At 43.0% G+C, this 15,522-nt stretch overlaps 1 protein-coding gene across 9 annotated transcripts in view; it reads right to left on the bottom strand.

Annotated features, from left to right (window-relative positions):
• Positions 1-15,522, bottom strand: part of CEP128 (centrosomal protein 128) — a 418,852-nt gene that overhangs the window by 376,910 nt on the left and 26,420 nt on the right. For all 9 annotated transcript variants that reach the window (XM_065593465.1, XM_065593463.1, XM_065593464.1 and 6 more), the window contains 4 exons: positions 13,310-13,436; positions 12,520-12,641; positions 9,740-9,831; positions 8,548-8,620 (listed from right to left, as the gene is read on the bottom strand). In XM_065593465.1, the coding sequence (XP_065449537.1) occupies positions 8,548-8,620; positions 9,740-9,831; positions 12,520-12,641; positions 13,310-13,436 (414 nt within the window). The remainder of the gene's footprint in view (positions 1-8,547; positions 8,621-9,739; positions 9,832-12,519; positions 12,642-13,309; positions 13,437-15,522) is intronic.

Raw genomic sequence — 15,522 nt, forward strand, 5'->3', positions numbered from 1 at the left:
CTGCGGGGGCGGTGCCTGCAGGCATGGGCAGCATATGGAGCCCCTTACCTCTCCCCAGGAACATGCGAGCCGCTTCCGGGAGAAGCACGGGGCCAGGGCAGGCAGGGATCCTGCCTTAGCCCCACTGTACCGCCGACCAGGAGCCATCCTAGGTAAGCATCACCCGGACAGAGCCCATGCCCCTCACCCCCTCCTGCATCCCAACCCCCACCCCAGCCCGGAGCCCTCTCCTGCACCCAACTTCCCTCCCAGAGCCTGCACCCCCTCACCCCCACCAGCACCCAAACTCCCTCCCAGAGCTTGCACCCCGCACCTCCTCCTGCACCCCAACCCCCTGCCTCAGGCTCAGTTTGCAGCCCTCTCCCACACTCTGAACCTCTCGGCCCCAGCCCAGAGCCTGCACCCCCTCCCAGACCCCAACCCCCTGCCCCAATCCGTTGAAAATGAGTAGGTGGGGAAGAACAAGTGATGGAGGAAGGGGGGATGGAGTGAGCAGGGCAGGGCCTCAGAGAAGGGGCGGGACAAGGGTGTTTTGGTTTGTCTCATTAGATAGTTGTCAACACTATTTTTGCAAGATAAGTCATGTGAGGTATCATTGGAAAAGTTATGATTTGCTGAATATGATTATCCTATTTTATGCATGTATCATTTTTGTATCTGAAGTTATGAATATTGACTACGTAACTGTATTTCAAATGTAGTTACACCTGGGTAACGCCCACTAGACAAGATGCTTTCAGTCTAGATAGTGGATGGGGAAGGGCCTATTCATGGCAGTGGGCCATTAGGAAATAAACAATAGGCCTTAGGAGAAGCTTATCTCCGACCTGGGGAGCCTTCCTGAAAACACTACAGACAGCCTCTAAGTAATGGCTGCTATGACTCTACAATGACATGTGATGAGACCACTTGTCTCTAGACTCCATCTTGGGATGTCAGTATTTTTCCACAGACCGGTCTGGGAACCAAGCTTTGGGAACAAGCTTTTGAGCCATATGCAAAAGCTATATAAGGCACTGAGTGATTTCATCTGGGGTTCTTCGTTCCCCACACAAGAAAACTCCTGAAAACACCTGAGGAACAAAGACTGAACTGGGGGAAGTGCTGGACCCAGGCTAACAGGATTTCTAGCTTGTGAATGAAACACCTGCGGATTCCAAGCTGTAAAGCAAGTGCAGCTTGCCCCTTAAGAATCTGCAGCCTGCTTGTATCATCTCTTAGGGTGAGAATCTGCTACTCATAGCCAATCTATTTAGTATATTAAGCTTAGTTTGCATTTTTTGTTTATTTGCTAGGTAATCTGCTTTGATCGTTTTTCTATGACTTATAACCATTTAATATCTATCTTTTGTACTTTATAAACTTCTTTTTTCTTTATCTAAACCAGTGAGTTGGAGTGAAGTGTGTGGAAATCATAACTCGGGGAAAAGGCTATTGCATATTCCTCTCCACACTGAAGGAGGGGGCAAATTTTATGAGCTTATGCTATACAGTTCCCTGTGTAGCACAAGACGGTATAATTTTGGGTGTATACTTCAGAGGGGTACATGCCTGGGGAGCTGGGAGTTGCCTTAAGTTAGCCTTCCTATGCAGGGGGTGGTCAGAAACCCATTTGCAATTACATGCAGGCTATGTCCCTACCTGTATGTGTACTGGTGAGAGTGCAGGCCAGAGGGCTTTGCAGCTTGTCACAGCAGTACAGTGTGAGAGGAAGCTCAGGCTGGTGGATCAGGGGGCTCAATGGTATCCCAGTTCCACATGGCACCCATGGGGGAACCCATCACAGAGGTAAAAAGCTTGTTTGTTTTTATTTTTTTTTAAATACTAAAAGTTAAAAAATTAGCTTGTGGATCCCATCTAAAGCAGGAAGCACCTTTTTGAAGCTGCTACCCCATCTCTTCTCTGTATTATACCTTGCAAGAGAACTAAGTTTATAGGGGGAAAAAACATAGGGTTTGGAGTGAGTGAGAGGCTCCCCTGTATTAGCACCTTTGAATAAAATAGCGTTCAACTCTCAGATAACTAAAAAATTAAAGGTGGTTTGAGGATTTATGCACTGGAATGAGACTCAAGAGACCAATTCTTAGATTTGCCACCAACTTCCTGCGAGACCTTGGGCAAAATCATTTAATCTCCTTCTGCTGCAAATCCCTATCTGTAATATGGGAATAATATTCTTTTCTACTTCTCAGGGTATTGAAGGATAAACTCATTAATGTTTGTCAGAGGCTCAGATACCAAGAAGACGGAGGCCATAAGTACAATCGGAAAATGTATCTGTTATCCTTGCACCATTAAAGAGCTGCTTTCACCTCATGGAACACTTTGAAAAACATTCCATCAGAAAACTCAATTCATGCATCTCAGTTCATTCACAGTCTCTGCGCTTCTCTTGCCTTTTGCTTTATCTTTAAGGAGATTTTCATGGAATGGAGCTTGCTATTTTGAAGATTTCATCCACTCCTATTTATTCCCTATTACAGTTGAAACCCTGTCCTCATTGCTGAGTATAAGAATAACAAACTGATAACTCCACATAAGGCTGAAACAGCAAAAGCAGGGGGAATTTGAAAAAATGAAAGCTTGTTTTCATGCAAATATTTCTTAATAAAAAATATAAAGTGAGAAAAGAAAGCTTTGGACTAGAACAGGGATGGCCAACCTGTGGCTCTGGAGCCACATGCGGCCCTTCAGAAATTAATATGTGGCTCCTTGTATAGGCACCGACTCCGGGACTGGAGCTACAGGTGCCAACTTTCCAATGTGCAGTGGGGTGCTCACTGCCCAACCCCTGGCTCTGCCACAGGCCCGGGACCAGCTCCAGGCACCAGCTCAGCAAGCAGGTGCTTGGGGTGGCCAAGGGGAAGGGGCGGCAAGTCGGGCTCTTCGGTGGCGGATCCCTCCGTCCCTCTCGGAGGGAAAGACCTGCCGCTGAATTACCGCTGAAGAAGAAAGCGGCGCGGTGGAACTGCCACCGATCGCGATCGCAGCTTTTTTTTTTTTCCCCCGCCGCTTGGGGCGGCAAAAACCCTGGAGCCGGCCCCGCACAGGCCCTGCCCCCACTCCACCCCTTCCCATCCCCTCCCCTGAATTTGCCATGCCCTCGCTCCTCCCCCCCCACCCCCAAGCCTCCTGCATGCCACGAAACAGCTGATCGGGAGGTGGGGGAGGGAGAGGGAGGTGCTGATCAGCAGGGCTGCTGGTAGGTGGGAGGCGCTGGGAGCGGTGGGCGGAAACTGATGGGGAGCTGCTGATGTATTATTGTGGCTCTTTGGCAATGTACATTGGTAAATTCTGGCTCCTTCTCAGGCTCCGGTTGGCCACCCCCCTGGACTAGAAGCATAAACCGTTTCAAAACAAGGTATTTTCCATTTAAGTGTAAACTCCTCTTTAAAGGAAAAAGTTACTGTATGCAATAGTAGAAGTTTCTTTGGAAGGGAAATTTGAGGTGTTTTCTAATGGGAATGTTGAAATAAATATTTAAAGATCCACTGAAGCAAGACATTAAATTATGAGAACAAAGAAAACCTGTATATTAAACAAAGGGATCCAGGAGTCGTATTTTGATGACCCATTAATGATAAAAATAATGTAGTCTTCCACTGGTCAAAAGGTTGGTCTGATGTCTTTCCAGCCCTTTGAACATGATGTCACTAGGGAGAATATGCATCACTTCTAACCCCATATAAGTTTTTATAATGTCAACCATTACTGTGGCATCCTAGCACTTTCCACAAGTAGTAAACATCAAGTTCTCTATTCCAAACCTGCCAGAGGGAAAAAGCTTCAAGTTGTTAGACTATTTAAAAAAAAAATGAAGTGTGAGTATTCTAATTTATCACTAGTTATTGCTGAGGGTTACTGCAGGAAAACCACCTCACGTCAAAGGGCAGGTTTTGCATTTAGCTCTGAATGCGGTGAGATTAGTGGTTATTCTTATTTCATTTAGTAGCAAATTTCATGGTCCCACTCCAATTCCTGTGGGAGAAAAAAAAGTCAGTCACTTACCCAGATAGTAACTGTTGATCTATGAGATGTATTATGCACATATATGTTCCACTGCAAGTGTACATGCACCCATATGCACTTGAGACTAAGACTTTTGCCAGCATGCAACCCTGATCGCCTTGTCCTCTTGGGTGAGAGCATAGAAGGGTCACATCCACCACTTCGCTCTCCATTTCTTAACACTGCTGTATGCAATGTCCAAAGTAGAAGGGAAGGTGAGTAGGTCGTGGAATGTATATGTGTACAACACATCTCAAAGAACCACAGTTACAGTGCAGGTAAGGAACCGTTTTTTCTCTCCCATTGATTGTGCACATATTCATGCCATTGCAGGTGACTCATCTGAAGTCCTTCCACTTGAAGGGAACTGCTAATCATCTGAACAGAGATTGTAACACCATCTTGTTGACTTGGGCAAGGATCTAGAGGCTTGAGTGATGGCAAAACGTCTGGAAAAGTTACATACAGATAACCACATTGCTGATTTTGAGATATCCACTACATGAATGTTGCAGGCCTTGTCTACACTAAAGGGAAAAGTCGATCTAAGCTATGCAATTTGAGTTACGTGAATAACATAACTCAAATCGACGTAGCTTAGATCTACTTAGGGTCCACACTATACGATGTCGATGAGAGACACTCTCCCGTCAACTCCCCTTACTCTTCTCGATCAGCTGGAGTACAGGAGTCGATGGGAAAGCGATCGGCAGTCGATTTAGCGGGTCTTCAATAGACCCGCTAAATCAACTGCCAATGCATCGATCGCTGCAGTGTCGATCCTCCAGTAAGTGTAGACAAGCCCTCAGAAAAGCTGATGAAGTACACTGAGCTCTGGTAGAGTGAGTTGCTATCCTTGGTGGAGGAGAAGCTTTATCATAACACAGCTTAATGTAGTCAGTAATCCAGTGAGAAATACACTGAGCTGTTACCACTTGATCGCTAACTCTTTCAGTGTAGGCAACAAAAAGCCTGGGAGAGGCTCTAAAGGACTTAGTATGATCCAAATAGAATGCCAAAGCCCTGTGAATGTTTAAAGTGCAGAGCTTGTCTTCAGCTTTGGAAAAAATATGAAGAGAGAGAGTCAGGTGGAAAGCTGATCTTATCTTGGACATAAACTTTGGGTTTGGCCAAGGAGAAATTGTGTCTTTTTGAAAGACTGTGAAAGGAGGATCCACTAAAAAAAACAAAGTTCCAAAATTCTCCTTGCAGAAGAGATCGCCACCAGAAACACCATTTTCATAGACAATAAAGACAGTGACATTCTCACCACAGCTTCGAAGGGAGAACCCATTAACCTAGAGAGGACTAGGTTGAGATCCCATAACAGTACTGGATCATAAGAATATAAGAAGAGCCATGCTGGGTCTGACCAAAGGTCCATCTAGCTCAGTATCTTCTCTTCCGACAGTGGCCAATGCCAGATGCGTCAGAGGTAATGAACAGAGCAGGGAAGTTATATAATTCTTTTTTGAATCCTCTTATAGTCTTGGCCTTCACAACATCCTCTGGCAAAGAGTTCCACAGGTTGACTGTGCGTTGTCTGAAGAAATACTTCCTTTTGTTTGTTTTAAACCTGCTGCCTCCTAATTTCATTTCATGATCCCTAGTTCTTGTGTTATGAGAAGTATATAACACTTCCTTATTTACTTGCTCCACGCCAATCATTTTATAGACCTTTACATATCCCCCCTTAGTCATCTTTTTTCCAACCTGAAAAGGCCCAGTCTTATTAATCTCTCCTCATATGGAAGCTGTTCCATACCCCTAATCATTTTTGTTGCCCTTTTCTGTACCTTTTCCAATTCCAATATATCTTTTTTGAGATGGGGCGACCACATCTGCATGCAATATTCAAATGTGGATGCACCATGGACTTATAAAGAGGCAATATGATATTTTCTGCCTTATTATCTATCCCTTTCTTAATGATTCCCAACATTGTTCACTTTTTTGATCGCCACTCTACATTGAGTAGATATTTTCAGAGAACTATCCACAATGACTCCTAGATCTCTTTCTTGAGTGGTAGACCCCATCATTTTATATATATAGTTGGGATTATGTTTCCAATGTGCATTACTTTGCATTTATCAACAGTGAATTTCATCTGCCATGTTGTTGCTCAGTCACCCAGTTTTGTGAGAGCCCTTTGTAACTCTTCGCAGTCTGCTTTGGACTTAACTATCTTGAATAGTTTTGTATCATCTGCAAATCAGACACAGATGGGTAGATGTAGCATCTGTAAATAATCTGTAGATGTTGACTAGACCCTTCAGAAATTTGGAAACCAGAGAGTGAGATAAAATGGAAAATCCATCCACTGGCAGATAAAGAGCAGATATGGAAGCCAGGTGGGCTCATCTGAAAGGCTGGATGATTTTAGGTGCAACAAATAGACCAGTATGGGTCTAACCTTTGTGTGGTGGGGAGATGGCTGTGATGGGATGCCTGCCCCACATTGGCCGGTTAGGGGTAACTTTTCACACAACTGGAGCAGCTGTGTGAAAAGCAGCCAATAGGAAAGAGTCTGCGAGGAGCACCCAATCAGGGCTGGGCAGGCCCATATAAGAAGAGCTGCAGGGCAGAGTAAATTCAGTAGCTGCCTGGAGCTCAATGAGGGAGGACCAGGCTCCGAGCAGGAGGAAGAAGTGCCAGCACCCTAGTCAGAGCAGTGCTGCCTGCAGGGATTGGGGAAGCTGGAGAGAGCTCCTGGCTAGCTGCTAAGACTGGCAGGCTGAAGTCCTGAGGTAAGGCAAAGAAGGTGCTGGGGGCCGCAGGGAAGTGGCCCAGGGAAATGAACTGAGGAGTCGGAGAGGACGCAGCAAGTGGCGGCCATCTACAGGGTCCCTGGGCCAGGACCCAGAGTAGTGGGGGGGCCCAGGTCCTCCCCGCCCCCATTCACCACTGAGGAAGTGGCTGGACTGAGGGACTGTGATACTATCCCCCAGAAGGGAGTGCACAGAGTGCAGCACTGCTGGAGGGCTGTGTCCTGAAGAAGACGTCACAGTCTTTGGAGTGACATGGGTCCAGGAGCAGAAGTGACAGCAGTGAGACACCACCAGAAGAGGGAGGTGCACTGACTAGCAGCACTAATCCCTGGGACAGCCAGCAGGAAGCGCCGCAGTGGTGAGTGTACCCCCTCACATATGGTGGAGAAAACGGGTATTCGGTCGCCCCTGAGTGAGGGACTCAGACTCTTTGACCGCTACCCCCGATACAAGGGGAATTTGAAAGACTATCTGAGAGACAGTAAAGGTGGAGAGACAATGGAGCCACACTAGGCATGTTTTGCCAAGGGCTCATACACCCTCCCGGACTGGACTCCAGAGTCGGTGACCCTGTGAAAAGGGGCTAACAAGCAGCAAGGGCAGCTTCAGGCCCTGCTGCTACAGGTTCTCCAGATGCAACAGAGACTGTGGGAGACACAGGAGTGCTTGCAGGCCTACATGATCCAGCTAGCTGAGCAGCAGCTCTATATACTTAAGCTCCTGCAGAAGTGGGTCCACAGAGAACGAAAGGGGAAGCAATACACCAGGGCCAGGAGGTCTGTGGCTGAGCCAAATGAATGTTATGCCTATAGGCAGCAAGGACACTGGAAGGGAGAATGCCTCTACCAGGATGGGAGAAAGAAGCCTCTCCCAGAGAGTGGGAAGAAGCAAGAGCCCAAGAGAGTCCCACCTGCGAGGAAAATAGGAAATGGATGGGTGTGTTGAACCTGTGGGCAGCAAGGAGGGACCATAGGTACAGGATCAAAGCCAGGGGAAGGGGCTGAGCAAGAGAAAAACAAACTTGCAGCCTTACTAATGACTGACCCTTCCACAAACCAGATGTTATTTTTGCATCTTTTATTTAGGTTGTGATCCTTCTGAAATAAGCTAAAAAAATTAATTCTCTCCCCTCATAATAATCAAGTTTAATATGCTTTTGTATCACACTCAGTTGGACAGTATCAAGGCAGCTAATGATCTCAAAGTCTCCCTGTGATGTTATAAGTTTGCAATATTGATTATTTATTACCACATACTGTAAGGCATAAAATCCTTATAACAGCAACATCCTAAGCATATTAAATGATTATTTTGAAAGGACAGCTCAGTTAAAAAGGGTAACTGACATATAAGTTGACTCTGGAGAAAGGAGAATGTACTTTTAATTACAACAAATTATTTTTAGAGCTTTAGAAGGATATTTTGTTTGCTGAAAAATGCTCCAAGTAATGCTCAGCACTCAAACTACAGCACTGCCAGCTTTTTCCATGATAATTTATTGTGAATGAACCGAAAAAATACCCCAAACAATAAAATGCCCTCATTCAGTTCAACGAGCAAGGATTTGAGGGATGAAACACATTACATTTTTGCTACACAGTGAAAGCACCCAAGCCCACTGACCCAAACTTCACTACGTTTTAAGGACACAATAACATGTTGGTGTTAAGTTGATTGGCAAGATGCATATTGAACTAGCAACTAGGTACATAACACACCTGCTCTCCTTTCTCCCCAACCCAGTTAGCTATGCTGAAAACACACTCACAGTTTCTTGTCTTTGGGATTCAGTGAGCTTTTCAGACAAGTCTGCCAAGATCTTTTTGGTTTCTGCATCAGTCCTTAGAAGGAAAAAAATGCAAAGATTCATTTTAAATTTTAATAGTATGGGTTAATTTAAACTGAGCAGCAATGATATGCCTTTAATCAGCATTTATTTATTTGGGGGTTTTAAGCTTTTGCAATGCCTGCACGTTAGGGCAGTTTTAAAAACAGATCTTTTCTGTCTGCAAACTCCTAGACAAAGCAGCGGTCAGGTAGCAAAACCACATATTAAAATGTATCCACACTTTGAGGGCAGATAATGGGAAGCTAATTTGTGAGACATGCCACCACTCTTAAACTATGAAATGTATGACATGTAAAAAAATCAGCAAGAGCAGAATCCAGAATGCAAATCATTTCTCAAGTTACTTTCATCAATAATTTTGTTCTAGGATTTAGATTTGAATGAAGACACAGCCATTACATAGTAGCTATTCTATGTAGTGAGAAAGTCATATTCCTGAGTTTTAGCTGCCCAATCACTTGCAATAAGATAGTGCTAATATTTGCTTTGTCATTCATTTAGAGATCTGACAGCACTTTGCAAACAATTAACTTAATCCTTGCTACACATTTTGCAGATTATGCCCATTTCACAGAATAAGATGAGGCACAGAAAACATAAGTGACCTGCTCAAAGTCCATCTGTTTTTTTGGGTAATACAGAAAACCTTAAAGGCCTTAATCCAAGCTCATGGAAGTCAATGGTAGTCTTTCCATTGACTTCAGGGGGCTACTGATCAGGTTCTAAACACAATCTACCAGTGGAAGAGTTGAGAATAGTACAAATGATTCCCATCCCCTAACCCACTGGATTAGCCAATGGAAAATGCTACCTTTGAGAAGGATTGTGTTTATTATATACTGAATATGAAGATGACGTGACTTAGATAATTTATCATCATGCAGGTTTTCCTTCCCCCATATTTTGGAAGGAAGTTCTAAAACTCTCCTCCTTTTAAAATTATAATAGGAAGCATATTGTCCATTTTGTACTCCTATGATTGCTTTTTTATATTTTGAACCAACAAAAGTTAATTTCTATATTTATAAACAGCTCTTAAACTACATTTCCTAATTTATTCTTTAAACAGCTCATCTTTTCTGCCTGATGTGAAAATGGATACTACTTATACCGGTATCTTCTTGAAAGCTCCCTGCTGATATCATCTCCTAGGCGAACCTGTTCACTGCTCAGGTCTCGAAGGGAGTGGTGTAAGGAATGTAGCTGCAAATGAGAACACACAAATTAAGCTGAAAAAGTTTGAAATGTCTTTCTTCAGTGTCATTTCAAAAGGAAAAACGTATTTTAAAACGTTTTAAAGAAACATTTAAACAAAACAAAGGTTAAAGATGACGAAGGTGTCAGGACCCTCCGGTCTGGAATTGTTTATGGTCTCCTTCTAGTTCTAAATACTACAACTATATTATTTCATATGTAATTTAACATTTATTCATAGTACAGGGCTGAATTAGGCAGGTGTGCTAGTATAGCACTAAAGCTTTTCTCCCAGCAACCATATCACAACACCACACTTCTCAGCTGTGCAACAGAAAATGAAGTAACAAGGTTATAAACTGAGGCTGTTCAAGTGCTTTAGAGCGTATTGATTTCAGTTACCTGTCCCTTTCACAATCCAATGCTGGTCTCCCTGCTCCAAATCAATCAGCAGATCTGGGCAAGTGGAGAAATTAAACTCTCTGAACCATTTGTATTACCTTTCTAAGGCGATCTTGTAAATTTCACTTTGATTCTCCACTCTGAGCAAGCGGAGCAGTATAGTTACAGTGTAGAGCAGCATGATGGAGTAGGAAATTGCTAGGGGCTGTGGGACAGGAAGTAAATCTACTGAGAAAATACCATTTATAAATGAATCTAGACTTATATGAATTTAAATGATTGTGGAATTATCAATAAACTTCAAAACTTGTCATATCTAACAAAAATATGGGAAGACCTGGCAAGGTAAACATAGGGAATGTGAATGCTGAGATTGTGAACGCGGCAAGGGGGGAGAATACCAGGATTCAAGCTGTGGTAAGTGAGATTTGAGCATCACCTCATCCCATAAATCAAATTCAGCCTATGGCCATAGTCAATAAAAATCATCCCAGAGAACAACTTATCCATGTTTTTACTGAAATAAAATGATATAGTTAATATTTAAGTAGTTTTATAAAAATAAGCAAAGCAGTACTTATATTGGCATATAACGTCTCTCTCTGTGTGTGTGTGTGTGTATATATATATATATATATATACACACATACATACATATACACACACACACACACCATCAAAATAAACAAAAAAATGTTCAGAAAGATATTAAACTATATATGCAAAAATCTTATTTGTATTCTGGGAACCACCATAAAGCACAAAGTGCTGTCTAAACACACAACAAAAACAGTGTTTTTCCAAAGAGCTTATTATAAACAGATATTTTATTGTTGAAAAGGTTAACTAACTCCTCTTTTAGGGGAAAGGTCATTACAAAGATCATGGTGGAACAACTCTGGTAGTTTCTGGGGTCCTCAGACTTCCTTAACCCTGTGTAATAAAGATTTAGATTGAATTACAGTACAAAAGTTGCATTTTTACATCAGCTGATTGTCTAGCAATTAATGAAGATAAAGAGCTCATGCTGATTTATTAGATCTTTCAGCTCCATTCATATCTACCTGGGGAAGCCCAGAGAGTAGTTTGGGGTAAATGCTCATATGTGCTGAAGCCTCTACGGAGGAACAATAGGAATCCATCCTATTATCCTACCCATTCAAAGTGTGTATCAGGCTGTTTGGAGAGTTAACGAGTAGACATGGGGTGAGGTGTCTGCAACAGACCAACTGACACCCAAATCTTCATCTCCATCTCATTTCACCTGCCTGGTGCAATGGGACAAATAACTCAATGTCTACATGTAATAGGGTGAAAATAAGGGTGAGTTGGCTGAAATTAATACAAACAAAATTGAAGACACTGATATCACTATATACCATGCCTTTGTCACTATGAGTTTGGATTGCCATAATGCACTATACATAAAGCTACATATATGAAACCATATGAAAATTGTGGCCAATCATTTAATGAGTGATGTTTCACACAGGGAGCAGATTCTCCCCCTGGGCTATCAACTACAGTTGTAGTCATTAAACAAGCTCAAGATGAGCTCCCTTAATTTAAAAGAGATGGGGCTGGTCTCAGGGCATCCCACAGAAGAGCTCTTGAATCCAGAGCTTGCTCTCCTCATAGGCCTGTGAAAGTTAAACTGTTAGCTACAAGACCTGCTTTAAGCAGACATTTGGGGCTAAGATGAATGATGGACTGAGAACTGGAAGACCCAGCATGTTTGAGACAAGCACAGGTGAATTAAGAATGGGACAAGACTAGTGTTTTAATTCTGTGTTGATGTTTGTTTAAATAATTGTAAAGCTCTAAGAGTTGTAGTCTTTAGATCTTTTTCTCATGATTACAAGGGCTAATTTATTACATGTCAATCCCATATCAAGAGATTTTGAAATAGTACCTTTTAGGATATATACAGCATGTCACTGCCTCTGTCACTCTTTATATAAATAAACGATCAAGTTTCAGAAGGAGCAATGACCAGCCCACCTCAGTCAGGAGGACAGTTCACACATGGTTAGTATTTTGAGTCTGAGAGGTGAGAGTAAACGAGCTACAGCAAGGGGGATCTTAGAGGACCTTCCTCAAAAACATGCACAATATGCTGTGCTCACAAGTGACATGAGTGCACTATGCATATAGAATACTTAGAGAAACTCTAGAAAAGACTTTCATGTCAGCAGCCAAAATACAAGTCCATCTGCTCTGAATTTCACAGATTTTTTTTTTTTTAAATAACCGAAAGGGACATTTGAGAGCAGATCTCCTACTAGTATTGAGTACCTGGTCCAAATTATTGGCCTCATCGACAAACCGGACATTAGCAGACCTAGACCTCCGACGTCTAGTGCTCTGTGAGTCTCCATAATCCCTGAGAGGTGAGGTAGGCTGGAAATGGCGGCTCCCTTTACAAGATAAGAGGTAAAAAAGATAAATGGAAAGAGAAAACTGAAGAAAGGGAAAATTTTAAAAAAGATTCTCACACACACATATGGGCATATAAGAAATCAAAGACACAATGTGATAAATTTCACAGACAACCAATAAATACATTTCTTGTGTGCTTGTGCATTTCATCACTCAACTTTCCCCCCCAAATACCTGCCATCTACCCACTAACCCACCTTCCCAGGATTTAGTCTAACATTTCAAACAGTTTTGTTTCTTTAAATCAACCTCCTAAAGAAATATTTCCTTCTCCACCCAAAAGTGAAGAATTTGTCCCCAAAATTACACCTGCCCAAGGCCTAGGAAGGAAAAAATTCAATACTGGGCCAATGTCAGCTTTTTCTATAAATAAAAACATCACAATTTTAAAGCCCAGTATTTCGAAGCTCTCTCAGGCTAGAAAGAGGAGATTTATATTAAAGGAAAAGGAAGATTCCCAGCTTCCCAATGAGACACATAGCTCATACTACCAGCCCTAAATAGTCCCAAAATGTTGGACTTTTAAAATCATGACTTTTCTTTAAAGAAAAACAAACATGATTCTACTCCATTTAATGTAAATTCACTCTCTAGCCTTAAAAGGATGTTACAATGCAGTGACATACTAGAGCTTCTTAACATTTACCTGTGGCTGCTTCACCATCCAGGTCACTTGTGTATAAACTTGAAAGAGAGGCACTTCTCATTCCAGAATTTCTGGACAATCGTTGGCTCCTTAATTGGCCTATAGATTGTTCCAGTGTCTCTTTTAACTGCAGTAAAATGACAAATTGTTAAAAGGTGTGTATACAGACATGCAAGAAAGTATGAACGTAAAAAGTGTGTGTATGTGTGCACACACACACACAAGCATATATATAAATAAATAAAATTGTTTTGCTTTCAAAACCAAACAAAAATCTGGAAAATTGACTTAAAAAAAACAAATAGGGTTGCAGTCTAGGAACACCAGATTTTGCAGTTTGAGTTGAAGAGTAATTTCGTTGTGGCACAACAAAACATGTCGCAATACAGTGTCTATGGAACAAAGAGGCATCACATTTTGATGTCTCCACATCATAATACACCTCACGTCACATTTGCTGACGTGAAAGTTTTGGAGGCAGGTCAATAGTCCTCCAACCCTGTTGGCAAGAGGTAGAACTGGTCTGAAGAAGACAGGAGTGGTAGCCTCATAACATTTTAAGTACAGTATCTTTAAAATAAAAGTATGCACAAAAAAGTGCAGTGCAGCAGAACCACAAAGGACTGTCCTGCACCACAACCTAATCGGACAATGGAGCAAGTCTCAGCAAGACCAAAGAACTCTCACTGATTTGAAATGAATTGAGAAGGAAATGAGAAACATCAATTATTTCAAATTTCATAGAATTTAAGGCCTGACTGGACCATTATGCTCAGTTAGACTGAACTCCTGTATAACACAGGCCATAGAATTTCACCATGTGATTCCTGCATCAAACCCATATGTTCTGGTTGAGTTAGGGTATATCCTTTAGAAAGGCATCCAATTTTGATTTAAAGAGTACAAGTGATGGCAAATTCATTGAATACCTAAGTAAGTTGTTCCAATGGTTTGTTATTCTCACTGTTAAAACGTTCCTTATTTTAAGATGAATTTATCTAACGTCAGCTTCCAGCCATTGGATCCTGTTATGCTAGATTAAAGAGCTTCTGTTAAAACTAAGTCTCTCCCAATGTAGGTAGATATTTATAGACACTGATCAAATGACAGTGAATCAAGACAGTTTAATACAAAGCTGACTGTGAAGAGTAACAAAGGGATCTTACAAAACTAGCTGACTGGGCAACAAAATGGCAGATGGAATATAATGTTATAAGATCAAAGTAAAGCACTCTGGTAAACATGAATCTCAACTATACATACAAAATGATGGGTCTAAGTTAGCAGTTACCACTCAAGACAGAGATCTTGGAGTTATCATGGATCGTTCTCTGAAAACATCTGCTCAACATGCAGCAGCAGTTATAAAAGCCCAGAACATTAGGAACCATTAGAAACGGATAGATAATAAAACAGAAAATATCATACTACTACTATATAAATCGAAAGTACACCCACACCTTGAATACTGCATGCAGTTCTGGTCACCCCATCTCAAAACACCTTTTACTTATCACAAGAATCAGAGGTCACCCAATGAAATTAATAGGCAGCAAACACAGGGAAATACTTAAACCAGTGGTTTTCAAACTGCGGGTCCCAACCCAGTACCGGGTCGCAGAATGTAAGGCACTGGGTTGTGGCGGCTCTGGTCCGCACCACTGACCGGGCCGTTAAAAGTCCCATCAGCAGTGCTGCCTGGCTAAGGCAGGCTAGTTCCTACCTGTCCTGACACCACGCTGTGCCCCAGAAGCAGCCAGCAGCAGGTCCGGCTTCTAGGCGGGGGAGGGAGGGAAGGAGGGGGCACAGGGCTCCGCGCGCTGCCCCCACCCCAAGCACCAGCTCCACACTCCCATAGGCCGGGAACCAGCCAATGGGAGCTGGGGGGGTGGAGTCAGTGTCCGTGGGCGAGAGCCACGTGGAACCGCTTGTGAGCCTCCACCTAAGAGCCGGACCTGCTGCTGGCCGCTTCTGGGGTGCAGTGCAGTCCGTGGTGCCAGGACAGGCAGGAAGCCTGCCTTAGCACACCTGCTGCGCCGCTGACTGGGAACCGCCTGAGATAAGCCTGCGCCCCAACCCCGCACCCCAGCCCTGAGCCCCCCCCAAACCCAGAGCCCTTTCCTGCACCCCAAACCCCTCATCCCTGGCTCCACCCCAGAGCCTGCACCCCCAGACCAGTGCCCCCTCCGACGCTCTGAACCACTCATTCCCGG

The sequence above is a fragment of the Chrysemys picta genome, chromosome 4, assembly GCF_011386835.1.
Source record: "Chrysemys picta bellii isolate R12L10 chromosome 4, ASM1138683v2, whole genome shotgun sequence".
NCBI classification, from domain to species: Eukaryota; Metazoa; Chordata; order Testudines; family Emydidae; genus Chrysemys; species Chrysemys picta.